Source organism: Cyrtonyx montezumae, unplaced genomic scaffold (assembly GCF_038088225.1).
Source record: "Cyrtonyx montezumae isolate F1298 unplaced genomic scaffold, pur_monq_1.0 scaffold_17, whole genome shotgun sequence".
In the NCBI taxonomy this organism is placed as follows: Eukaryota; Metazoa; Chordata; class Aves; order Galliformes; family Odontophoridae; genus Cyrtonyx; species Cyrtonyx montezumae.
In genome coordinates this window covers 35,527,555-35,552,909 of record NW_027071903.1, presented here as the reverse complement: position 1 = coordinate 35,552,909, position 25,355 = coordinate 35,527,555, and the positions used below count along the sequence as shown (strand labels likewise).

Below are 25,355 nucleotides of genomic sequence, written 5' to 3'. Positions count from 1 at the left end.
GTGGTAGAGTGCTATAAGGTCTCCTCTGAGCCTCCTCTTCTCCAGACTAAACAATCCCAGCTCCCTCAGCCGCTCCTCATAAGACTTGTGCTCCAGACCCCTCACCAGTTTTGTTGCCCTTCTCTGAACACGCTCCAGGGCCTCAATGTCCTTCTTGTAGTGAGGGGCCCAAAACTGAACACAGTACTCGAGGTGCGGCTGTACCAGAGCTGAGTACAGGGGGATGATCACCTCCCTGCTCCTGCTGGCTACACTATTTCTAATACAGGCCAGGATGCTGTTGGCCTTCTTGGCCACCTGGGCACACTGCCGGCTCATGTTAAGCCGAGCATCAACCAACACCCCCAGGCCCTTTTCCTCTCTACATTCTTCAAGCCATTCTGCCCCAAGCCTATAGCATTACATGGGGTTATTGTGTTATAAAGTGCAGGACCCGGCACTTGGTCTTATTGAACCTCATCCCATTGAGCTCAGCCCAGCTGTTCAGCCTATCCAGATCCCTCTGAAGGGCCTCCCTACCCTCAGGCAGTTTGACACATCCTCCCAGCTTTGTGTCATCTGCAAACTTACTGAGGGTACACTCAATTCCCTCATCTAGGTCATCAATAAAGATGGGCCCCAAAACTGACCCTTGGGGGACACCACTCGTTACAGGACGCCAGCTGGACTTCACTCCATTAACCACCACCCTCTGGGCACGGCCCTCCAGCCAGTTCTCCACCCAGAGAAGAGTGAACCTGTCCACACCACGGGCTGCCAGTTTCCTCAGGAGAATACTGTGGGAGACCGTGTCGAAGGCCTTGCTGAAGTCCAGGTAGACTACATCAACAGCCTTTCCCTCATCTACCTGTCTGGTCACCCAGTCATAGAAGGAGATGAGGTTGGACAAGCACGACCTGCCCCTGGTGAACTCGTGCTGGCTGGGTCTGATCCCTTTATTGCCATGCACGTGTCGTGTGATCTCCCTCAAGATCATCTGCTCCATAACTTTCCCGAGGTCAGGCTGACAGGCCTGTAGTTCCCCGGGTCTTCCTTTCGGCCGTTCTTGTAGATGGGAGTCACATCGGCAGGTGCTATGGAGGAGAGCACTGTACGCGACAAGCATCCAAGAGCCCGGCTAGCTCAGTCGGTAGAGCATGGGACTCTTAATCCCAGGGTCGTGGGTTCGAGCCCCACGTTGGGCGCTTCGGTTTTGTTTTTTTCCTCGCCTTTTTAATTTTCGTCTCGCGCTCCTCAGCGGCACTGCGGCCCTTACCGCCAACGGACGGTACTGCAGACACCGCGCGGGCCACGGCCGCCCCGCCCCGCACTACCGATCCCGGCATGCCGCGGGGGGCGGCGCAGAGCGGCGCGCATGCGCTGTGCTGCGGGGCTCGGGGACGGCCGCGCAGAATGCGGCGGAGGTGGTGAGGCCCCCGCGGGGAGGGGGCGGGAGGAGGGAGACGCACTTATAAATGGCGCCCAAGCAGGACCCCAAGCCCAAATTCCAAGAGGGTGAGTGCGGGCGGGGGTCTGCGGGCCGGGCCGCCGCGGTGGGGGCTCGGGGGTGAGCGCCGAGCGGGGCGGGAGCGGAGCGGGGCCTTCCTCCCGCACGGAGCCCCGCGGCGGTGGGCGGGCCCGGGGGAACAAAGGGATCGGTGCTGCGGTGCGGGGTGCTGCCGCGGGGGTCCCGCTCAGGGCCTCCGGTTTTGCCCCTCAGCTGCAGCAGTGGGAGAAGATGGATTCCTGTCCTCCCGCCCCGCAGCTCTCCTGCCCGCAGGACGTGGGCGCGCCCTTCCCGCCCGTTATCCCGCCAACGCTCGTTTCCGTGCAGCTGCGAGCGCTGAAAGCCGTTCCCGTGTCCTCGATGTAGGATTTGCGTGGTGTTGGGGCACGGAGCCGCGGGGCTCTGCGGCTGCTGCTCGTGGTGGAGGCTGTACTGTATGAGAGCAGCAGAGATCTTAGTGTAAATGGCAGCGTTCTGCGGCTTAGGACGCTTATTTTGTATACGCTGTCGGTTTAAATTAGCGATTGGTGCTAATACAGGTGAATGAAAGCTCATTCCCCTTTCCAGTACCTCGTCCTTGCTGTAGGTTTTGTCTTCAGCAGCGGGCTTTGCAGAGCAGTGCCTGCTCTGGGTGTCCTGATGCTGTGACTACGGCAGTGTGTGGTGTTCGGCTGTGTTACCGCCCCGCTGGGATGATCAGCACTTCAACGTGTGCTTCACATTGTTGTAAGCAAGTTAATGCAAAATATGTTGAGCTGGAAGTGGAGTAGAATAACAGGCTGAAATTATGTTCATAGCTATAGGAGTACTAGCAATATAAACCTAGAACAGAGGTTAAAATATGGACTTTATTCCCTAAATATGAACGTGAGCTCGGCACTAGCATTTAATTGGTGAAATGTCCCACAAATGAAGCTTCCTGAAGCACTGAAACTGAAGTGTTTTATTATGGCCATTTGCAGCATGGCAAATACAATTGTGTGGCTTGGAAAGCTGTCACTAAAATACTGCCAGCAGCGTTAGGTGGATCCGGAAACTGTATTGGCCCTTCCTGCAAAGGAGTGGGTGAGGAGGAGGCTGGATTTCTGTGAAAGCCTGGAAAACCCAAATGTCGAACTGGAAGCATGGGTACCCCTTAAATGAAGGAACTGCCTTTTTATTGTATTTTTTTATGTAGGCTTCAGAAATGAGATCAGATTTGGTCAAATGTGACTTAATGCTTCCTTGGGTCTTCTTGCATCTTCTCACTGGTGTAAAAAAAAAAAAAAAGGAGAGTACTGACTCTTTCTCAGATGTCACGTTCAACCTTTGGCTTGCTTAGAGGAGGGCTGTTCCCTGATGATGCTGATATCTTTGTTTCTGCATCTGTTCTCAAGATGGCTTCTGCTCTGACATCAAAGGGAAGACCTGTGTCATGCCCTTCATGCACAACTTGAGAGCTTATTGTTTCTATAAATACTCAGCATGTGTAACAGTTGCAGGAGGGGGCAGCTGAAGTGAGACTTCCCAGAGCTGTTCCTCGCAGTCAGTGATGCCAGTCTGCTTTGTGTCTGAGCAGGGCGTGCTGGCCTGGGAGCTGCTGGTACATGGCACAATTGCTCCGTGTACCTTGGTGTCCTTGAGTGTGAGCAGAGCAGGTGCAGGTATTTTCTACCAGCTGCTTTAGCAGAAGAACAGCAGTCTTACAAGGCCTGTCTTGGGATAAGGAATAGACGTGGGTGTTGCTGCAGCGGTGACAGTGTAGGAGAGTGAGTACCACAGTGATCACTCGTGAGCAGCTTTCTAGCTCTTTTTCCAACATACAGAAGCATTTTTACAAGTCGAAATACATTTCTGGTGTAGTTATGTTCTTGAACTTCCCTGTGAATACTTGCTTCAGCTCTGTGAGGAGCATGCAGCCAACATGGTGCATCTTTAAATGGGTGTGCTGTTCCTAGCCAGCATATGAGTTAAATGCTAAACCTAGGGGTGTGCTCTTGTCTGTCTGATGTGCTAGGTGAAGTTTGGTAGCTCTGCTCATTTCAGGACTGCTGTGTGTCTGCCTCCTGCTCTCTGTTGAAGTGGTGTGTGAATCCTCATCTGGTTCAAACAAAATCAACCTCCCCGGCCTTGCCAGAGCCCTGCTTTGGTATGCATGGGAGAGCTGCTCAACCCCTCACCAAAACAAATTGATGTGTGGGATATTGGGATATTCCACTTCTGCAGCAGTTTGCAGAGAGATTCTTTACAACCCACCTGGTTAAAAGTTTACTTAATGTTATGTGTGTGGGGTGGGGAAAGGCAAAGTTTTTGTTAGCAGCTTAAGATACAGGGGTGGCATCTCATACTGAGAGCTGATTCCCTGCTCTGAGTCGAAATGCAATGTCCTGGAGACTTAGGAATCCCTTACAGCCAAATGCTTTTTTTTTTTTGCTGAAGTGCATGTTTGTACCAAGCCAACATGTTTTCATATGTGTCTGCATTTAAGGCTCTGAAGGAGGATTTGAGCTGGCAGTGGCAAGAAGTGTGGGCAGGAGTACAGGTTTGGGTGTCAACTGTTTGCTGAAGAAACCAGTCCTGCAGAACTGTGGGGGGCTTAGGTACAGCTGGTGTGCAGCTTTCCTTACATGAGTGCTCTTTGGGGAAATCCTTGGGGAATCTTTCCTTCAAGGCTCTAATAATTGTCTTTGATCCTCTTATATGATGAAGTTTTCAGTCACCAGCATGGTTCTCAAACAACTATCCCTTTGTGTTTCTTGTTAGGTTGATGTTGGATTTGTTCTGTGCTGTACTTTGCAACTGACTTTAGGGAAATGCTGTTGGTTCTGTTCTAACGTGGCTTTCTGTGGCTGTCTTTCAGGTGAACGAGTGCTTTGTTTTCATGGACCTCTCCTTTATGAAGCAAAGGTAAGTGTGGTTGCTTATTGCTGCAGATGGTTTTGACTTGCTCAGGAAAATGAAGAATTGTAGCTAACTTGCTGTGCCTTACCTATCTGGGATTAGTGGCTGAAGCAAGATGAAGGAAGGCGTGCTCATATATACCCTTTAGTTTTAACCCCCATGGTTCTGTATTATGGAGAAGCTTTAAACAAAAAAAAAAATCACTCAAAAAAACCCCAACAAAAACCAAGTGAAGACCCACAGCAGTGCTATACAGCAGTTGTAGTGCATTACTAAGGCTGCATCTTTTGTTTGAACATCTCTAGTGCATGTGTTCCCAGAACACTGGGCAGCAAACTTGGTGCTGGAGCTAGAGAACAAACTGGTGAATTAACTGCACTTGGAGCTTTCCCAGCAGTGTGGGGGCTGAGCACAGTCAGTGGTCTTCAAGTGGGACAGTACTGTGGAGAGTAATACTGAATTACACTGCCAAAGGAAACAGCATTCTCAGTTTGAGCTTTTTAACCTCAGAAACAACGCATCACAGATCCATGACTTGGAGAGCTGTCCTTACTGCTTCCGCTGTGGGTGTGTGGTGCAATGCTTTCAGCTACGTTCTTTCCTTGTGGGCTGTAGGCATATGCCACAGCTGTGTCCTCTGTTCTGAAGGTACAGCTCCACATTTCATCGCCTGCTTCTGCTTCCTCTGAAGTTGTAAAAATGGGCTCCTATAGCTGTGCAGTGGGATTCATGGGATACATTAAGCTAAGACTCAAATTCATTGTGTTTTAGTGCCAGTAAATGCTAACTGGTCTGGCAGCTGTTAGAGAGGTGGCTAGCAATCCTTTATACCTACTTCCTCATAGCATCAGAATGACTCTTTTTAAGCTATAAACAATCTGTGGAGCGTTGGCAGGGTACGTGATTGTCTAAAATATTGTTCAAACAGTGTTCTTGGCTTCCCACGGGCAGATGATCAGAAAAACCTTTGTGTTTGCACTAGGATAGTATGGAAAGCTACAGTCAATCCATATGCAGTAAGTGTACAAAATTAAACGAGGTTTACTTAAGATGCTTTTAGCTGAAAACTGGTAGCTTTTAACAGCTGTAGACTGCCTGGAAGTACTGTTACAGTTGTGCAGTAATTCTCTTTCTTCACTGAGGAAGGGAAGTATTTGGTGTAGGAAGATATTCAAGTACTCATTCTCACTTTGATTCCTCAAAACAGGTAGAGGCTTTTTAAGCCTACAGTCTGACTTCAGCTTTAACCCCAGGTCTGCAGCAAACTAGCAAGCTGAAATGAGCAACCAGTGCAGTGGTATGTGAAGCAGGGTCAGGATGTCCTTAACTCCTGGTTGCAGGTCTAGGTGAGACTGAGTTCTGTATCTGGTGGTGTTGAGATCTGTAGTGGAATATGTTGTTCTGCTTTGTTGATAATTAAGCACTGATAATTTTTCTAAATTGAGAAGGTATGGGGAGGAGTCCTGACAGTGATGTTGACAAAATGCTGTACAGCAGAAGGTGGGATTGTCAGGCATGCTTAGAGGTGATGCAGCATAGCACAGAAATATCCACTCTGACTTAATGTATCTCAATTTCCCACTTCAACAGAAAAAGCCTAAAAACAGAACCAAAAGATAAAGGCAAACACTCTCTTTGGCTCTACAGTGGAGTAAAGTGAGGATGTTGTGGAGTAGTATGGTGATGTGAACCCCAGCATCTCCAGAGCATACCTTCCTGGGTGGAGTGCCTTACCCAGCCCTAAGCTGATGGATTTGATTGGGCACAGCTAGGTTAGAGATGTAGATGGGTGCGAAGATGAACTGTGAGGGGTTGTATAGTCTGTCTTCTGGGCTGTGTTCTTGCAGGAAGAGGTATATCTCTGGCTGAGCTTTCATTCTATGCAGATGTGGTAGCTGAGCTCTTAGATGTCAGACTGCAGGTGCAGGAGAAAACTCTGCTACTGAGAAGTGTGTGTAGCTGTCCCAGGTCGTCTGAGAGCCTTCCTCTGGATGAGCTGAGCTGATGTCTTACAGGCTCTTGGGAGGGCTGTTCTTAAAATTAAGACAGAAAAGTTCCTGTGAGGGGAACTTCGGAGTGGTACTGAGGATTAAGTGGAGCAACCTTGTCCTGTACGTTCCCTTTTCTTAATGGTCTCACCTTAATCTTGGTGTATGACGAAGTTACTGTCTTCAAAGGCCAATCTTTTGATGGAAATAACTGTTTTTACTTACCCCATGTGTGAATTCTCAATCTAGAAAGCACCTGTCCTGCAGTTCTCTCTACTGCATACAGTGTGCTCTCTGTGACTGCAGAGATCCATATTATTTACTTTGCTTTTGAAGACTCCTCTGCTTCAGCCAGCTTACCTGCCAGTGAGATAGGGGCCATGTGAGCAAGCTCTGAATGGCTTCTGCCTAATCTTGGGCTAGAGAAGTGACCGTGTGGTTCGACTTCTGGTGCTCCTCAGCAGGTTTGGATCCTTCTCGTGGCTGAAGATGTCCCTTCGGATAGCTGAGCAGTGTGGCTTTGCCCTTCCAGATCTTAAATAGGCAGCAACTTGTGTTAGACAACTTAGTTCCTGCTGAGAAATTGCTGCCAGGTATTTCGATTGCATGCCTGGAAGTTTCTGCATGTTTACAGTCTGAAATCTTACAAAGCAAAACTCAAAGATCTTTGTTGCCGTTGGTACTAACAGAACTTCTTTCCTCTGTTCCAGTGTGTAAAGGTTGCCATAAAGGACAAGCAAGTGAAATACTTTATTCATTACAGTGGTTGGAATAAAAAGTAAGTATTTGCATAAAATGGAATCAGTCCTTTGTTTTTTGGAATATTAGCTTGATGAACAAGCTCTACCATCTGTGTGTTATTCGAGGACTTTCTAAAGTTAACCTAAATATTTTTCATATGTAGGCCCTGTGATTTGTAGTAACAAAAGATGCCTGACTAGCAGTTTCCTTCCTGCAGGGCTTTGGCTGTGTAGACGAACCAGCTCACGGTGTCTGTGGGTTAATAGGAAGGCCAGTTTGTCAGCTTGGAAAGCAGTCACTGTAATCCCCTGCCAGCAGAAAAGTCAGTGTGGAAACTTCTTTGCTGTGTGTTGGTAGGAGAGAGAAGCTTTGCTGCAGTGGAGCAAAGTATTCCTCTCACAAAACCAGTGTATTTCACTCTGAAACTGCTTCTGGCAGCAGACATTTGGAAAGCAGTGTTGTTGTGAAGGCAGCCTTGAGGACAGGGAGGGCTGTGTGCCCGAGGCCTTCACAGGAGCAGGGTTAGCCTGTGTTCCAGTTCTGGCCTCTCGTGCAAAGGTAGCATTGGAGAAACCTTTCCCTTCTGTGGAACTAACAGGATTCTAGGTGAGAGACTTCTGAAGGTGGCTTCGTGATATCAAGTTCAGCCCACTGAGGAGTATTTCACAAGGTTACTGCAGTTGAGTAGTTGTTTTTTCCCTACAAGTTCTGTCACTGGGTTTTCAATTTAAGGAAAAACATTTTTTTCCTTAGTGATTAGAAGCTTCAGCTCTTCAGGCTCCAGTGATCTTTTCTGATTTTTGTTTCATTTTAATGCTATGGACTCTCAAGCAAATACTGTCACTAATACCTTGATCTCACTGACTTCACTAAAAGCTGAACTTCATGTCCTAATGCCTTCAGTTTTCTTTAAATGCACCTGTCCCCCTCCTTGCCAGTGGGCAGGTAACTGTCAGTGCTTACTGTGAAACGTTTACAGGGAGTGTGACTGCTGCTTCAGCTGGCTGCTCTGTGTCAGTGGGGCAGCATAAATGTGGTACTTCATGTCCTTGTTAATCTCTGGTGGTGAAGGGTGCTGTAAATGATGTCATGACTCCTGCTTTTCTTTTCATGCTTGCGTTGCTTGAAGGTTTTCCTGCCTTCAGGCTTCCAGGTTACTACATTAAAAGTGGCATTGCTGCAGGGTCTATCTAGACAAAAAGGGCACTGATTGTTTAGTTCTGGTTTACGTAATATTGGTCCTTTGTTATTTAATTGCTCAGTTTAATTAGTTTTGTGAATATCAACAGGATGTGAAAGCTTCCTCATACAATATGTGTGCCACAGTTAAACAGCATTTATTTTCTAAGTCTCGTGGCTGCACAGCCAGGAGATGAGTGGCTCACATATCTGACCAGAGCACTGTCCTAAAAACGTCACCTCAGAATATGTGCAGGTGCAGATCTGTTTCTCTAACATTTGGTTGCTAGGCTTGGCTTCTTTTGGTCCTGAAAGCCTCGTACTCCTGCAGTAGTATTGCTTTGATGGTGCTGATGTTCCTAGAGTAGCAGCTACTGCCATAAAATGGAAATGATGTGGAAATATTTCTATAGTGAGCTTTAACTTACGCTTTTCAGAATAACGTGGCCACTTTTAATGTGCTTTTATTTGAAATAATTTGTCAGATTGCTCAGATTATCCACTCTTTGTCAAAGTGGAATTATTGCTCATAATGGCAATTTCCCCAACACCTGTTCTCTTAAATCGTTCACTTCAGATTCTTCAAATATTCATGCCATCTTGGTTTCCTTCACAGACAGAAATCAGAGCACTTCTTCTTACAGTAAGATCTTATTGCTGAATTTGTTAACCTATAAAATGTTGGAATAGATAAAGGAAACGCACTGAATGATATAGTTATGGCTACAGATGTCCCATAACTTAGTAAGTGTAGCTTTTCTTTTTTCCTGAAATGATCCTTTTAAACTAAAGGTGATCCCCACCCTCCCAAATTGCCCATCCTATGAGTTTGGGGAACTCTTCTGAATTTACTGAGGGTTACACTTCCCTAGAAAAACTGTTACAGCTTCAGCCAATGGGGAATGTGTTTGGTAATTTACGCTCCGTTGTGTCAGTCCATGACTTGTCACAAAAGCAGACTTCAGTCTCAAATTCTGTGAAGCTTTTAATTGATTCTGTTGTTTAGAATGTGATTACGTAGTGTTTTTGAATGATTAATTTCTGTTGTTTTTTTCCAGCTGGGATGAATGGGTTCCAGAAAGCAGAGTGCTCAAATACGTGGATACCAATCTGCAGAAACAAAAAGAACTTCAAAAAGCCAATCAGTAAGTGTTTTTGCAGAGAGGTTGTTCGTAGCAGAATCGTTTGTTCTGTACAGTTTCAGTCCAACTGCTCTATATCAGAGGAGGTTGGTAAGTTCAAAACAAAAAACTCACAACAAACACCTTCAAGAAATGTTTTTTTCCTTTTATTCTTGAGGAACTTTGATGTGGGAGGTGGGTTCTGGTCTTTGTACTCCAGAACTTAAAGAGTAACTGCCCCTTCACTTTGAAACTTGTGAGGTTTTAATGAGGAATAGGGTGATGAGAGGGCCAGACACACTGACTGGAGGTATAATCTGTAGCATGGAGGTAAGGAGACTAGAAATGACCCGTGGTGAGGATAGTCTTCCTAGGAGGCACTTTAGGACCCTCAGGACTTGGTCCTAAGCAGCCTTTTTTTAAGAATATCTTATTTTTTTAGCAGTTGTTAGCATATTGCTTCCAGGTTGCTGAGTAAATAAGGACTGTGAGAGCAGGTGTAGATGGGAGTCCATACCTGGAAGGGTTTGTATGTGTATAAGCCTAAAATCATCTTTCTATTTATTTGAACTTGTTCCTTCTTTGTCAAACACTGCCTGAGTCATCTGCTAGCAGTTCTCAATACGTTTTGTATAACTGCTTACCTTTTGAGGGAAAACAGGCTTCTTTTCCTGTTAGTCTCATTGCCAAATTTATTCTTTTTAAAGGGAACAATATGCAGAGGGGAAGATGAGAGGTGCTGCTCCAGGCAAGAAGACATCTGGTCTGCAGCAGAAAAATGTTGAAGTGTAAGAAGCTTTTTATTTAAACACAAAAATCAAACTGTTGCTTACAAGTTCCACTTTTTCTTACAGTTTAGCCTCCAGAACATTCCATTATGCCTGATACAACCTATACAGATGTTTACTTTTGTGGTATCTGAAAGGCTTTTGTTGAAGTGCTGTTTTAAAAACATCTTGTATGATGGAATGATGTTTAATACTGAATCAAGGCACTGAATTGGTTGGATGTTAACACTTTATAGTTCTTCTTTTGCTTACTGTTGCCCTTAAGTTAGTGAACCGATGCTCAAGCGTGGTGAGTTCTCTTAAGACTTGTTAATCTCGGTGAAATTGAACAGAACTTCTTAGTTCTTCTGAGGAGCACTGATACAGAAAGAAATCCTCAAAATGCCTTGCCCTCTTACTGTGCAATTCTAAAATTGCACTTAGGAAGCCTTTGCTTTGCTGTTTTTTGCCAAATCTAAACACCTATGCTGTTAAAATGTTTTTGCATCTTAAGAGACCAGAAGCAAGCTCAGATGATTGTTAGGGGGAAAAGGTACAGAATGTAACTTTCAGTTTCCTTTCATTCCATCCTTTTTGTTTTTTCAGAGTAGGCTTGTATGGCCGTAGGATCTCAGTCAGTACAGCTCTGCTTTGCTTGTGTGCCATGAAACTCATTGCCAACGTGATGTTTTGAACTCTTAACTTCATTTCTGATTCTGATCTTTGTGAGGAGGCTGCTGAGGTGACATTGCTTCCCAAGAGAATTTGGCTCACATTTCATGCCACATTTATGGGCAACTTTGTGTTTTGAAATGTTTTGTTGGTTGGAGAAGTGCAACGGCAGTGGATAAAGGCTTTGTTGCTGTAGGTCCTGCATGTAGATTTAGCTTTGGGTTGGCCAGAGCCTGCCCGAGGCTGTAAACTGTCTCTTGGTCTTTGGAATGGAGTTTCAGATGGATCTGGTCATAGTGCTACGTACAAACTCCCTTGTGGTCTACTGCTACAGATCGAGGTGCTTTAGCTGCACTGGTTTTGTGTGCTTTCTCAGCTTGGGATGGGCCTCTACAGAGTTCCTAGTGAATATTATTATAAACTAATTAAAGTATCTCAATGGTGGTAATTACTAATGGGGCTACCTGAGAGGTTGTTGTGCTTGAGTCCACTCGTATGTCACTGGAAGCAGAGTTAATTCTGTAACTTTGAAACAGGTACTGATGGCTCAATTGTAAATGCTTTTCACAACTCTACCTCATAGAGAATGTCTCAGTATCTTCAGGACCAGGTTCCCTGTCCTATCAGCTTTGGTCATCCTAGAGGTGCAGGCTAATTGCAGTGGGTTGGCTTGCTCTTTCCAGCTGAGAAAATGCTAACCCGCACTTGAAAAGCAGTAGAATTCAAAGTTGTCTTAATTCTCTCAAGAGCATGTAATAACGTTATATCTGAGGTAGACTGGCACAGCAAAAAGGACTTCATCTTAAACTTCTGTTCAATTCCAAAGCTCAAAAGCATGTTACCAGGTCTGTCTTTACTCTCCAGTTTAAACCAGTTGGGCTAAGGGAGTGGCTTTGCTTTTTGCTATCATCACTATATTAAGCATGAGTGATTGTTTCTTTTGTATAAAAAAACCCACAAAAACCAGAAAGACAAACATGCAGGAAGGTAACTCTGAAACTTGTTGTGGGTGGAAAAATTAATTTCAGAATGGTGGGTTATTAATGCAGCAAAGAGGAGGAAGGAAAACTCTGGTCATTGGAACAGCAGCCTTCCAGTGGGAGAGAACAGGGTCTCATGCTTGTTGCACTGATCTTGCTCCTAGTCTCTAGCTATTACCAGCATCCTTCTAAATTAGACCTCTGGTTCTTCCAATAAAGTCTTCCTATTTTTCTTCCTGTCTGGAGGCTGAGGGAGAGGCAATGCTTTGCCCTAACCTAGCAGTGGTGCGGAGCTGTGATACTGTTATTGAACACACTGCTGCTGCTCACGTTCTGCTTACAACTAAAGGCAAGATGGCTTCTGAAACCAAAACGACTGGAAACAGTTTGAAAACATCTGGATTATTCTGTTGTAATTCTAAGGTCTTTGCAGATACGTGAAGTACCATTCATGGGGAGGGGGAGAAGCAAATAAAGCAAATATTCTAAAAGGGTAACGGTGTCAAACTATTAGGCCTCAGAAGTTACCTTTTGTAGCATTCTTGGAGGATTGAACAGAGGGAGGGAACCTGCATCCTGTAATTTATTCCTCAGCCAAACAGTAGTGAAGAGAAAATAATAGTGTAAGAACACCTTATCCTCCAGGAATGCTCAGTAAATCTGTAACATACTGCTAAAAAGCTACGTCTGTGAATCTTAAATAGATTCTCTTAAAGGCTGAACACTAGGTCTGACATTCTTTCCTTAACTCAACCCCCATTGTGCCTAGATTTTTCAGACGAGATGGAGCGCATACTGTTTGCTGTTTGGAGACCCCTACCATATCGACGCGGTGAGTTAAGGATGGATTGTCAAACCAGGATTTTCGTCCTGAAATCCAGACCTCCTTGCTTTCATAGATTTCTTTTAGACTCTTAAAGTCTTCAGTTGTGATAATGTAAGCTTTGGTAGCAATTGAGTTAACAATTCTAAGTACTGCCGTATGTTGTTGTTTTTTAAAGCCAGCGTAGGCTGCTGGTTTTTCAGCTGGGGAAGGGCATGCTATGGGTAGACAAATGCATTCAGCATCCACTAATTGAAATTTGGAAGATAACTGATGTCAGTTTTAAAACTGCATAGCTGTAGAAGATTTCAGTTGCTCTGCATGCTTACTGGAGCCTGGAGCCATGGAAGTGGATATGAACTGTGCTGTTCTCTGAGTCTGCAGAGCTGGGCTGTGGTGACCAGTGGTGTTAAAACGTGAGGACTGATCTTGCCTTTTTAACCTGTGTTTTTGTCATTGGCTCGAGTCTGTCCAGAGTAACCACAGCAACTAGCTGAAAACAGCTTTTAAGACTATTAATAAGCAATATTTAATGCCATAGAAATATGCATGAAATGCTGTCTGTACACAGTTGTTTTGAAATTGCTTATATATTTTTTTCTATTAACTAGAAAACAATCGTAAACATTTGTGTGGTTGTAGTGAGTTATGAGAAGTGAAGTACAACACTCCAGATGCTGGCTTCCTCTGTCTAAATATGGCACTGCTGAGTAACAACTGCTAAGAGTTCGTGCTATTTGGGATGAGTGTAATATGATTATCATGTAAAAACAAGTAATCCTGTGCTTGGGAAGTAAGAAGGGCAACCTCAATATTGGAGTGAAGGCACGGAGGTATGGCACTAACGAGTCTGAGAAAAGCTTCTGGGTTTTTTACTGAAGCTGTTACATGCAGTCTCATCAGAGGTGCTTTCAAAATGGTATCTCAACTTAAACGTGGAAGCTATTGTGGTTTCTTCTAATAGAGGACTTGTTCTTAAGCTGAATGAGTTACTTAAAAGCAGGTGCTCTGGCTGCATGTCTTCTGTGCCATCCTCTACAATTGCTGGCATGGCTCGTAGCTCTTGCAAAAGCAATTTCAAGTCCTCTAGGCACCACGTAGCCTGCTACCACTGCCTACATGCCAGCTGTCTGGAGCTGTAGCAACACTGTAATGGGACGTGAGCTCAAGCTGGACATTTTCCTACGCTGTTCTGCTGCCTGGTGGTCACTGGTGATGTGTACTTAGGGGCAGTCCTCAAGTGAGCCAAGTCTGTGAGGCTTTTCTACCAAAAAGTGCCACTTCTGCTTCTATCAGTGTGTAATTGGAGAGCTTCTGAGCTGGAGGCTGTATCCATGTGATGGATTTAGCACTCTTCTACACTTAGGACTTCAAAACTGTTTGGGCTTCTGGCATCCACAGCATCCTATGGCAGATAGCTTCTCCTAATTCAGTGCTGTGCTGAGGAGGGGAGGAAGGAGGATGACTCTTCCATCTTTCTTGGTGCCTGCTGCTTGGGTTCTGCAGTCCATTTCTTCTTTCTTGAGGAAATAGTGATTAGTTCCTCCAGCTTCATCCTTCAACACTACCTCTACAATACTTTTGCTCTTCTTCCTGCCCAGTGGTTATCCTAGCATAAAGCTGTTCTACAGTACCAACCTACCAGCTGCTCTCGTTCTCGTTACCTCTTCTAGATTTGTGTCTGTGACAGAAGATGTGCGTGATTCTGACTTCAGTATCTGTCCTTTTCCTGATAGTGTTGGATGCTTTAATTGAATTTGGATGGGAGTGCTGCTCCTCAGAAGCTAATTCAGTGAATGAGCTCTTTGAGCAGTGGAAGTCTGACAGACTCTTTTCAGCAGATTTTTTTTCATACTAGATTATTTTCATCTAAGCTGTTATTGCTGGTCAGCTCACGTTAGGAGAGACTTAAAGGTTTTAGACAGCTATTATAATATTATTGGCACACTGGTGCCTCATTCGTCCTTTCCTGACATTCACGAATGCCTTAAAGCTCAAGTCCCTGAGACACAAACGGCAACCCTCCTTCATTCTGCTGCTTGGATCTCAGCAGCTATTGTAGGGAGGTTCTCACAGGCTTCACAGCCTTTGAAAATGCATGAGGATCTGGGGGAAGTGAAGCACTTGCTGTTGTCCACAAAACTTTAAACTGGATGGTCACAGAGTCCTTTCTCTTGTGGAGTGTGCAAACCTTCCAGCATTGTGGTTTTTCCTGATGTCATTACTCTGTGCTGAATTCTCTAAGCTGTTCTTGTTTTCTACTGACGTGACCCCAGAAGGCACTGTTTTAGAGATCTGAGTGCTAATCCCTGCTCTTCTGTGCAAAAACTTCTGCCCCTTGAGGTAACCAAGTGGTTTGACAGGTACCTAGAGTGTCTTGGTTCTCATGTCTGGAAAGGTGAGGTCCAGGCTTTCAGTATGTGTTCTTCTCTGGCATTCTCTGTAGTCTCACTTACTACTTGATTGTGAACATCATCATTTTGGATATTGCAATTGAAAGTTCAGCATTATGCTCTTTTGCCGTGGACTACTAATTTTCCTTCTGAGTGTCACCTTTATTTACAGTACTTCATTGCATTGAGCTGCCCTGTAAGCTGTAGTTGTGTTCATTTCCTTCTGATCACTTTGTTCCTACTCAATTTCAGATCTTGTAACGTCATCATCTTCACTTAATTTTTGGCTTTCTGGTTCAGTGTCACTTTTGAGCAGTAATACTGGGGTGTTGTGGGTGCAGGTTCCTGTCCTCATTTGGTTTAATCAAAGCCCTGCAGTGAGGGCTGGGTTACCTTGACCAGAGCTCTGATTGCTGACCCTGCTGCTCTGGGGTGATGTCTGAATACATAGGATGCCTCCTTTAGGTTTGAGCTGTGAGGTCATTAGTACCCGGCAGCTCTCAGATCAGTCTTAATTAAAACTTTGCACAGGAACTTCCGTGGCAGATTCTGGCTGCTGCTTGTCGGTTAATTCTGTATGGAAATGCCATTAAGAGATTATTTAAACTTGCAGCCAGGCTGTACTTTGTATGTGAAGTCAGAGATCTGATGCTGCTGTGACTGTCCTTGGGTTCGTTGATAATGTGTGGAGTGGCACAAAATGTGTGTTAATCTGTGCTAGCTGCATTCCTCCTTCTTGTGTCACTTCAGGACTTGAATTCCCTTGCAGGAAATAGTTGTCTGCCATCACAGGAACATCTGTGTTGTTCTTCAGCTGTGTCTCAATGAGTCTGCTTAACATAGTCTTCCTATCTAAGATGTGCTGCTCCTGCAGGTTCCAGTCTGCACTCTGTGTGCAAATGCTGCACCTCTCTCCTGGATACTGAGTGCACTGCATGCCTAAATTGCTCTGCACAGCAGAAGCATTTCATCTCTCCCAGCTGCTCTAACCTGGTGGGGAGTTATCTGGGCTGGCTGCTGATGGTCTGCCAAGTGCTGATGTTTTGTCTCTAACCTGAGGTTTTTGGTTTTTTGCTAGCTGAGATCTGTCTTTTAGACTTTGCAGGCAGATGGCTGCTTTGCCTTGATGCAAAGGTGTATACTTTCCCATAGAAAGACATGGGAAATAAGGAAAGAGGTGGGAGAGTACAAGCAGCTGCAGAGGGGGTTTGTGCTGGACTGACTCAGCAGCAGAGCTGTGCTTCACTGACTTAATTACTAGAAGTTCTTACATCATTTTGTATGGCCCTCTCCAGCAGTTCACTGAGGCTCTGCTGGGCTGATGCTCTGAGGCTGTTCTTATCCAGGCACTAATTCTCAAGCTGCCTGCTCACTCTAGGTTTGGAAGGAGAGATTCTCCTCAGTGCACAAGTCCATCGTCAGTGACGTGGCAATTGCTCCTTATTCCTGGAGAGAGTGGATCTTTATTCTGCCTGCAGTTCTTTTTAAGCCTACTGACTGCCTGTGACTTGGAGCTTTACTCTCTGACTTCAGCCCTTTGTAGAAACTGCCTGCTTGCTGGCCCACATAACCCAGCCCTGAGGCTGACAAGTGGCTCTTGCCATGGTGATGAGTTTCCAAAGCAATAATAATGTACTGGTAAAAAGTGTGATCCTCATGATCTGGGATCTGGCACACAGATATATATATATATTACTTTTTGAGGGATTTAATTGGACTCCTATTAATAATGAGCAAATGGGAGCATGGCTAGTAATGCTCTTAGCTCCAGTTTTCTTAATAAACGAATGAAAATGGTGAATGTACAAAGTTCAAATAATGAAAACCTGTTAGGACAGTTTAATTTTTATTCCTACTGTCTTGACAAATCTGAATGTTTGCATATAGTGGGCGTTATATTTCAGGTGTCTTTAAGATGTTTGGAAGTTGGTTCGTCAGAAATAGAGCCTAAGGGTGGAGGACTGAGGGAAGTCTGGAGTGTGTACAGTGAATTTTAAGAAGAAGATAAATATTAGGAACCATGTATTGTTCCAAGTGTTATAAGGAGTGGCAGGTTTAGCTGTGATCTCCCCAGAACTTGGATGCTGTCATAGGCAGTTCACACAGCTTGATGCACACAACTGATCCTGATGGTGCTGTTCAAACTTTGTCATGCTGCTGAAGTGGTAAAGGGATGGTGGGCTGAGATGTGTGATGGTTCCTGTGTTCTGTCTTGGAGAGGTCTCTGGAAAAGCCCATCTGCAGACATATGGGGAATAGGAAACATCTGTGGACGTTCCTTGCTAGTGATGGCCAGGAGTGTTTTAGGATGGTTGTGTTTTAAAATACTCTTGGCCTATCCTCTGAGATTCTGTAGATTTGACTTTAATCCCCAAAAAGTGAATGTTGCCCTTTGAAAACCTCGGAGCATCAGCACTGTGGTGGGAACCATCCCTGGCAGCTCTCCCTTTGCTGCTTTCTGAATGCTTTGCAGGCCACTGAGTGTGTGTGGATCTGAACTTGCTGTGCTTTTTTTCTGGCTTTCAATTCGTTAAGTACTTTCATCTTTATGTTTGCAATAATTTGTGTTCTTCTTGCAGGAAAACAAAAAAGAACAAGCAGAAAAGTAAGTACAGCTCTATTTCGTGTGTACGTGGATGCGCTGAGGGAAGGATTCTTAGCTGGAATGAGCCCTCAGAGGTTCCCCCACTGAGTTTAGCTCCTGTCACCTCACAGTGCTCCTCCTGGACTTCAGATGCCTCTTCTGTGTAATTTACTAGTTAATAGAGCAGGAGTGTGAAACCTGCTGCTTTGTGTGTGGACTGTTTGTCTGTCAGGATTTAAACTCCTTGCAAATTGAAGGCAGAGTGGTATCCCCATTAAATCTGTGCAAACAGCTCTCAATAGGTCAAACCTCTGTTCTTACTGAGATGGGACATGCCTGCACAGATGAGTTGCTGGTTCCTAAAGACTTCTTCCAAAGGACACTGGGTACTGTCACGCTGCTTTGTTCTTAGTGCAGAAATCTCCATCTTCACATAAATGTGAACACAGCAGTCTGAACAGTTACAAGTGTGTGATGTCCAGTTAACACTGAGAACAAAACCAAGTAAAACGATGACTTGAGAGAAATCTGATGACTTTTAAACCCTTTTAAACATTTTTTATTGGTATTTCTTACTGCCTTACCATTCTTATGCAGCACCCTGTCTCTCTTCTGAACAGCTCCTGGAATTGGAGAAGGGAGCAGCAGCAGTGAGACTCCTCAGCCTCCCAGGAAGAAGAGGGCACGAGTAGATCCAACAGTGGAAAGTGTATGTGCTTATGATTCCCTTATAGATTTTTTTGATGGGAACAGAAGAGCTGCTTTGCTCAGACAGCAGTACTTTGTCCTGCAGTACAGCAGTGTGAGCTGTTAGGACTTCTTGAAATGTTAGGGCTGCCAAGGGGCCTTAAAACCTGAGCTACTTCCCCACTCCTTCTAGAACCAACTCAGCAGTTCCTTACTCCTGTATTTCCTTTGTAGAAAGGATGGGATGTAAGTGGCTTATCTTGGGTGGTTATCTGAAAGTAATTGGTGTGCATCCACTTTTTTTTTTTCTTTCCAGGAAGAAACATTTATGAACAGAGTTGAAGTGAAGGTGAAAATCCCAGAAGAGTTGAAACCATGGTTGGTAGATGACTGGGACCTGATCACCAGGCAAAAGCAGGTAATTTCTCAGAACAACAACCTATCAGTGTATGGGTGAGGACAGTTATTGGGAATTTCAGATTTCACCTGAGTGCAGTGCAGCAGAATCCCTCAGAGTTTGACAGAAGCCTCAGTTTACAGTTCTCATTGCCATTGGATTTTCCCTGAAGGTCTCCTGTGGGTTGGACTGTGCTGCAGAACTGTATGTAAACTTGTAGATTATAATAATTTGGCATAAACTAAAAGGTATTTTAAATGAGATGTTCTTCTAAGCCATGTTTGGCCTTTGGAATGCCTTGAGAAGGTTGCTTAGGTGACAGAACTGGTCTGTGTGAGCATTGCAGGTGGTGTCTTAGCTCAGCTCCATCCTGCCCTGTCTTCACATCACTGGCTGTGAGAGCATCTGACAGCAGGCAGCCTCTTAGAGTAGTGGTTAGCTGTGCTGCAGGCTGGATCTGTGTGAAGCCTCCTTATACAGTAATTTTACCTAAAACAAACCCTCTTCCATTGTAAGAGGTGTAAATCTTTCTCAGGAACTTGTTAGTAAGTGAAACTACTTTGTGTTCTCGGCAGGTTTACTGAGTGCTGTTGCAAGCTGTTTGTTGCTGTTGTTCCCAGCAGGCTTGTTTGCTTCCAGTACTGGTACTGGGTGCTGACTTGGGGATGCAGAAGATGTCCAGGCACAGTGTGTGGCCTGGTGCAGGCTGCTCTGTGTGCTTTGCTGTGTACTTGGGTTCCTGGGTTGGCTTCAGCAATTCTTCCTCAGGTTGATTTTAAGAGGCACAGATGTGAAATAGGGACACAAATGTGGCTGCTGTTAGGGGGCTTGATATGCAGCACTGACCCAGTCAGAGTTCCTTCAGTAACACTTGACACCTTAACGTGTTAATTTTATTCTAGACGTACCCTTGTGTGTGTTAGTTTAAGATTAGTTTGCAGATAGAGATGTTGAGCTCACGCAGACTGTTCGTGTTTTGTTTTTGTTTCTTCCACAGCTTTTCTATCTTCCTGCCAAGAAGAATGTTGACTCTATTTTAGAGGATTATGCGAACTACAAGAAATCCAGAGGAAATACTGATAACAAGTAAGTGGTGGTCATTTCAGACCTTGAGTGTCAATCCAGGTCTTAAAGGACATCACTCAAGAACACGGCTCTGCTTTCTCTCATGCTCCCTGCCCTGGGCTTCCTCCTAAAGGAGGCTGGTAGAAGCCACCTCAGTAGTTCTCCACCTGCTCTGTTCCAGCTCCTCCTACACTGGAGGAGCAAGTGAGGTGCTGTGTGGTATGTGTAAGCTGAACCGATGACAGAGGCTGCCTGGCAGCTTAGCAGAAGTCTTCCTGTGTTGGTGGAAGGCCTCAGTGAGGTAGCAGGGTGAGGGAGGAGGGTGGACGATGGCTTTTGGAAGAACTGCATGGGCAAAGCTAATTATTCTCAGGTGGTACTGAAATCCTTGTGAATAATTGTTCCAGCCATTCACCCGTGACAACAGAATTATTCTTGAGTGGAGCTTCCCAGTTTCACAGGGGGCAGTTGGAAATGTGAAACTGTCCTCTTGCATTCAAGAGGAGGAATGTTTCTGACATGTGAGGGCGCTTCAGCATTCCTTTATCTGGTTGTTGCAGTGGCAGTTTTGGATTTGTTTGGGGTGTGGAGTGAGGGTATCTGGGAACCATGAGGTCACAGCCTGAAGCAGCAAGCAATTCACTGTGCCATGAAGGATGGAGCCACTCCATCCAGCCTGGTGTGAGGGCTGGCTGCTGAGGGGGGGTTCTCCACGTGGAGAGTTCAGTGAGCACTGCTCCTCGGGAGGGCACACGATTCCTGGTTTGTACTGCTGCCTTTCTTGGGTGATGTGAAACTGCACTAAAGCAGCTGTATCTGCAGCCTCCTGCCCTTACAGAGGCTGTGGTCACCAAACGTGTAGTGAGTGCTGTGTGGAAGATCACAATCAGTTGTGAAGTTGGCAGCCAACTGCAGCGTGGCACTGAGATTCTGAAGGGACCTGGTTGTCTGAGGTCTGGGAGACTCCTTCGCCACGTGGTAGTTCAGTTTGGTTACTTAAAGCAACACAGCTTTAAGCTGATGTGAGTTGGGATTAAATTTAATTGAAAACAGAGGAGCTGGTAAGCATCCTTAAGGTTCAGTGTTGCTTTGAACGACTGCTGAGTCAGCTAACTCGAGCAGGTGACTAAAAGCAAGGTGCTGCTTGGTTTGCATAAGTTATTACCATCTTAAAAGCAGTTCCTAAAGGAGGCCTTGAAGTGTAGAGCTGCAAGGAATTCTGCATCTCAAGGTCTGCACGCAAATTTCCTGGAAGATCTGAAGGTTTGTACGTGACCTTCAGAATTTGGGCTTGGTGAACCTGTCCAATGTAACCTTGTGTCCAGGCAGACATAAGAACGAGGCTTGAATTATTTCCTCTTTATCAGGGAGTATGCAGTCAACGAAGTTGTGGCTGGAATTAAAGAATACTTCAATGTCATGCTGGGAACACAACTGCTGTACAAATTTGAGAGGCCCCAGTATGCTGAGATCTTAGCAGATCACCCTGACGCTCCTATGTCTCAAGTGTACGGTGCCCCACATCTGCTGAGGCTGTTTGGTGAGTATCACCTGGGGATGTGGGAGTGGTGGAGAGCATCTGAATGCTTCCTCCTGTCTGGACGCTCAGTGTGAACTGCAGAAATTGGAGGGGTGACCTCCAAACCCTGTGACATGTTTTTATGCCTTATGTTCATTCATCCATGGACGTTGTTTCTGGTTAGCTTGTGTATGTGGGAGTGGATTCCTGGGCTCTTGATATATGCTCGTGTAGCTTCAGGCTTACTGTAATACTTGAACGTGTTCTTTCTAACTGAAGTGCTCCTTGTTTTGAAACAGTTCGAATTGGAGCTATGCTTGCTTACACACCTCTTGATGAGAAGAGTCTGGCTTTGCTGTTAAACTATTTGCATGACTTCTTGAAGTAAGTACTTCCTCAATTCTTTGAGCAAGAAAGCAAAATAAGACGAGTACGGCAGCGTGACGTGCTCTCCGCGAAGAGCTGCGTGCACAGTGTCAGCTCACAGTGTCAGTGCAGCACACTGCTTTTGCTGTGCTGCATTTCCTGATGCTGGCAAAGCCTCAAGCTTCCATTTTGTTGTGGAGAGAGGAACTGTTCTTTTCTCATGGGGCTTTAATGGTGTTTTGGCGGAGTGTGGTTTGGGAGTTGGTGAGGTAAGGAGGCGCTGAGCTGATTCCCAGTTGACTCAGCTCTCTGTGGCTGGGTACGCTGTCGGGAGCACTTCCAGGACACACATCAGGAAGGCAGGGAATGGGTCAGCCTGACTTCCAGGGGAATCGTCCTGGAGTAATTCTCAAGTCTGGAGTTAGCACTCATTCTTTGGATGTCTGAGTGAAGGCAAGTGCTGCAGTACTGACGGCTGCAGAGGTGGAAGGGTGAGGTTGGTGTGCTGAGCAGAGGTACTGAGTGCACACGAGAGATGACGTGCAGTGCTTGTCTTGCTGTGGCACGTGGGTGGCCATGGCTCCTGTCACCATCTCTGTGCACAGAGCTGTCCTGTCCCATCTCAGCACTGCTGGCAGCACTGATTGCTGCTGTGGCTGCTGACGGAGCCTCAGATGTGTGCTGTTGCATCCTGTTAATCCTTACATCCCTGTGCTCACTTGGTCTCTGGACAGCTGACTCCTCCCAGTGAACAAATGTCAGCTTGTACTCCTGGAATCGCACAGTAAATATCTCATTGTTCATTGGTGGTCCTAAATCCCATCTTGGGGCAGGAAGCTTAACCTCTCCGATGTCTTTCCCAGGTACTTAGCAAAGAATTCCTCTGCACTGTTCAGTGCCAGTGACTACGAAGTGGCCCCTCCTGAGTACCACCGGAAAGCAGTGTAACACTGCACAGCGTGGGGAGGACTGCGGGACCCTGAGCTCCCATCCACTCCATCTTGTTCTTCACATCTTTCTATTGCACGTCCCTGTTGCACAGACTGTGACCATCGAGTGAATAAAGTTGTGTTTAATACGGAGCCGCCGTTTGTACGTTCTGAGGTCTTTCTTGTACTGAAATAGGAGCTTGGAGTCCCTTGGGAGCCCTGTGGTGTTTGTGGCTCGCTGCTGATGGCGTCACTGCAGTGTGGAAGGAATGCAGGTGTGGTACTGCTGGATGAACTGCTCGGTGCTCTGGGTCTCGTGGGTCACAGCACTGAGGAATGTGGGTGCTCGGACCCGGGGGGCTGTGACTGCCCACCCCCTGCTGGTGCTCTCACTGACTCTCAAACCCATTTACTTTCTTGGTGTTGGAAGTAAAACGTTTGGTCTGTAAATGTCTGCTTTATCCGTCAAGCTGTAATGTTTTTAATTTCCTGACAGTAGGAGAATGTGTTATCCTATAGTGGTGTCCTTCACAGATCTGTTTTATCGATCTTCAAATAAACTTTTTAATTCCAAGTGTTCCTGCCCTCTCCTCGGCTCAGTGTCACACGGATCTGTGTTGTGTACTGAGTCGTGCAGTACTCAGCTGGAGCTGCTGTCAGTGTCTGCCTGCTGGGGAGGGGCTCTGGAGCACCGATTGTGGTGATGTGTTAAAGGAGCAGTGTGAATCTCACTGAAGGGAAAAGAGCAGCGCTGAGTGGATGCTGCCCTGGAAAGGCTGCAGTGCTCGGCATGGATGGGAGCGTGGTGCTGCTGTGCTGGTTGCTCGTGGGGGTGGGTGTGTGCATCACAGAGCGACCTGGGCTGGACGGGACCCCAGGGATGAGGAATGTCCGATCCCCTCCGTGTCCCTGCGGCCCCCCTCGGCTCCTCGGGCTTTCAGGAGCAGCCACGCGGGGTCAATCGGCCGCCGTGCACAGCCCTTGGCCGGCTGGGCTTTGCGTGCGGGCCCTCGCTGGGATTTACACGGCCCTAATGACGGCGCAGGGATTATTCGTAGCCCCAGTCACTCCCGCTAATTATCTTGCTGATCGCTACTAATGGAAATGCGGAGAGCGTCTGCAGAGCGCGTTGTCCGAGTGCCGCTGCCCTTCGGGAGCCCGAGGAGCTGCTCCGTGCTCCTGCAGCCTGCCCTGCTCACCCTGCCTGCACTGCGGGCCGCGCTGCCAGCAAACAGCAGCTCCTGCCCGAGGAAACGCGATTTCCGCAGCTGCTGTGTGACGGGGAAGGAGCGGGGGCTCACCGTGGCTTAGCTCAGATGCTGCTCGTCACCTTTAATTTCCACCGAAGGGGTTGCTAAATCCAGAAATGAAGGCAGCTTGCTAATTAGTTTATTTAAAGCCGTCTTTCGGGAGCTGCTCAATCAGCGTGGAAGTGCTTTCTTGTGCCGGGGTTGTGGAAGGATGTCACTGTTGTGCCAGGTCTGCTGGAAAGGCTGAACGCGCTGCCTCCGTCCTGCACATCTCCCAGGGCCCGCAGTGACAGCACAGCGTCACCTCGTGAAGGCAGGAGGGGGACAGCAGCCCCGCTGGCCCCGCGGTGCTTTCGTTTCAGGACGGGCAGTAAATGCGGTGTGGGATGCTGGTGGGAGCCCCCCCAGCAGAGGCAGAGTGGGGAGCACCGGCGTTTTAGGGAGCTCTGTATCGAGAGCACTGCGCACAAAGATCATTTTAATAAAACCTTTTCCCTCCCCAAAGCCACGGCTGCGATCTGCGTCAGCAGAAGGGGTCTCCAGCTGTGGCTGCTGTTCCTCCTCATCTCCTGGGGTCCGCTGTGGGATGGCAGCGTGGTGGCTCATGGGGCTGTGGCTGTGCTGAACCTGCACTGAAGCTGAGCTGATCCCTGAGAGGTGGAAGCTTGTCCTTGCTTCAACTCTGGTGCCCTCCACTGCCACTCAACGGCCTCCTCAAAGGCATTTATCTGCCTCGTCAGGCTATAAAAGCACCTGGATGCCCAGACATGCCCGTGCACACCTTTCTGTTAAGGGCTGTTTGCCCTGTGACGGTGCTAAAAGCTTTTGTGGCGGGCAGGAGCACTTTGTGCTGGGATCTGGGCCTCGACCTGCGTCCATCGCTCGGGCTTTTGTCCCCTCCTGGTGCTGTGGGGGCTGTGGATGGGGCCGGGCACCTGCTGTCCCCGCAGAGATGATGGCAGCAATCCAGACCCGTGGGTGCTCGAGGAACCAGAGCTCCGGGCACAGAGCAGGGAGGGGACTGCCCCCCCTGCAGCCTCACAGCTATGGTCTGCAAACACAGACCCGGCTGAGGAAATCCTGCGGTCCCCCTACGGCCAAATGAGGCGTCCATGAAAAGCGGGCAGGGAAGAATAGCAAGCTTCTGTCGTGCCCTAAAATGGCGTCCGTTCCTCAGTTGGGTCCCTGTGCTGCCTCTGGGCCAGACTTGGTTTGTCAGCCCCGCGGTGGCTCCTGCTTGCCCCAGAGGCTCAGACTGTGCTGCCCACACACCCTGCACGAGAAACATCAGCTGCTCTCTGAGCGAGGACGGCTCCTGGCAAAGCAGTTCGCTGTTGTTCCAGGAATATTTCTCCCGTTGCCGCATTTGTTATTGCTGGACGCCACTGCCCCTTGCTGTCAGATCTGTGACCTCCGTGCTGCAGCTCATCGGGGAGCAGAGCTGGAGCAGGGCCCCCAGAAACCTCCTGCCCCAGCCCCACGATGGCTTCACCCCATCCCTGCTGAGGTGGATGTGGCACAGCCTGAA

The 25,355-nt window shown here is 46.9% G+C and overlaps 1 protein-coding gene and 1 non-coding gene across 4 annotated transcripts; both read left to right on the top strand.

The window, feature by feature from the left end:
• Positions 1-1,111: 1,111 nt before the first annotated feature.
• TRNAK-CUU (transfer RNA lysine (anticodon CUU)) lies at positions 1,112-1,184 on the top strand. The gene has a single exon. It is a non-coding gene; the product is annotated as a tRNA-Lys (tRNA).
• A 188-nt stretch (positions 1,185-1,372) lies between these two features.
• MORF4L1 (mortality factor 4 like 1) lies at positions 1,373-22,869 on the top strand. 3 transcript variants are annotated; one of them, XM_065734131.1, is made up of 13 exons: positions 1,373-1,494; positions 4,326-4,372; positions 7,065-7,132; positions 9,333-9,419; positions 10,103-10,183; positions 12,584-12,646; positions 17,610-17,635; positions 18,235-18,323; positions 18,618-18,719; positions 19,696-19,784; positions 21,131-21,303; positions 21,582-21,666; positions 22,512-22,869. In XM_065734131.1, exons 1-13 carry the CDS (start codon positions 1,455-1,457, stop codon positions 22,594-22,596), a joined length of 1,035 nt encoding a protein of 344 aa, XP_065590203.1. In that variant the 5' UTR covers positions 1,373-1,454; the 3' UTR covers positions 22,597-22,869. The 3 variants fall into 3 exon arrangements, with proteins under 3 accessions (XP_065590203.1, XP_065590205.1, XP_065590204.1); XM_065734133.1 differs by lacking the exon at positions 7,065-7,132; XM_065734132.1 differs by lacking the exon at positions 12,584-12,646.
• The last annotated feature ends 2,486 nt before the right edge of the window (positions 22,870-25,355 follow it).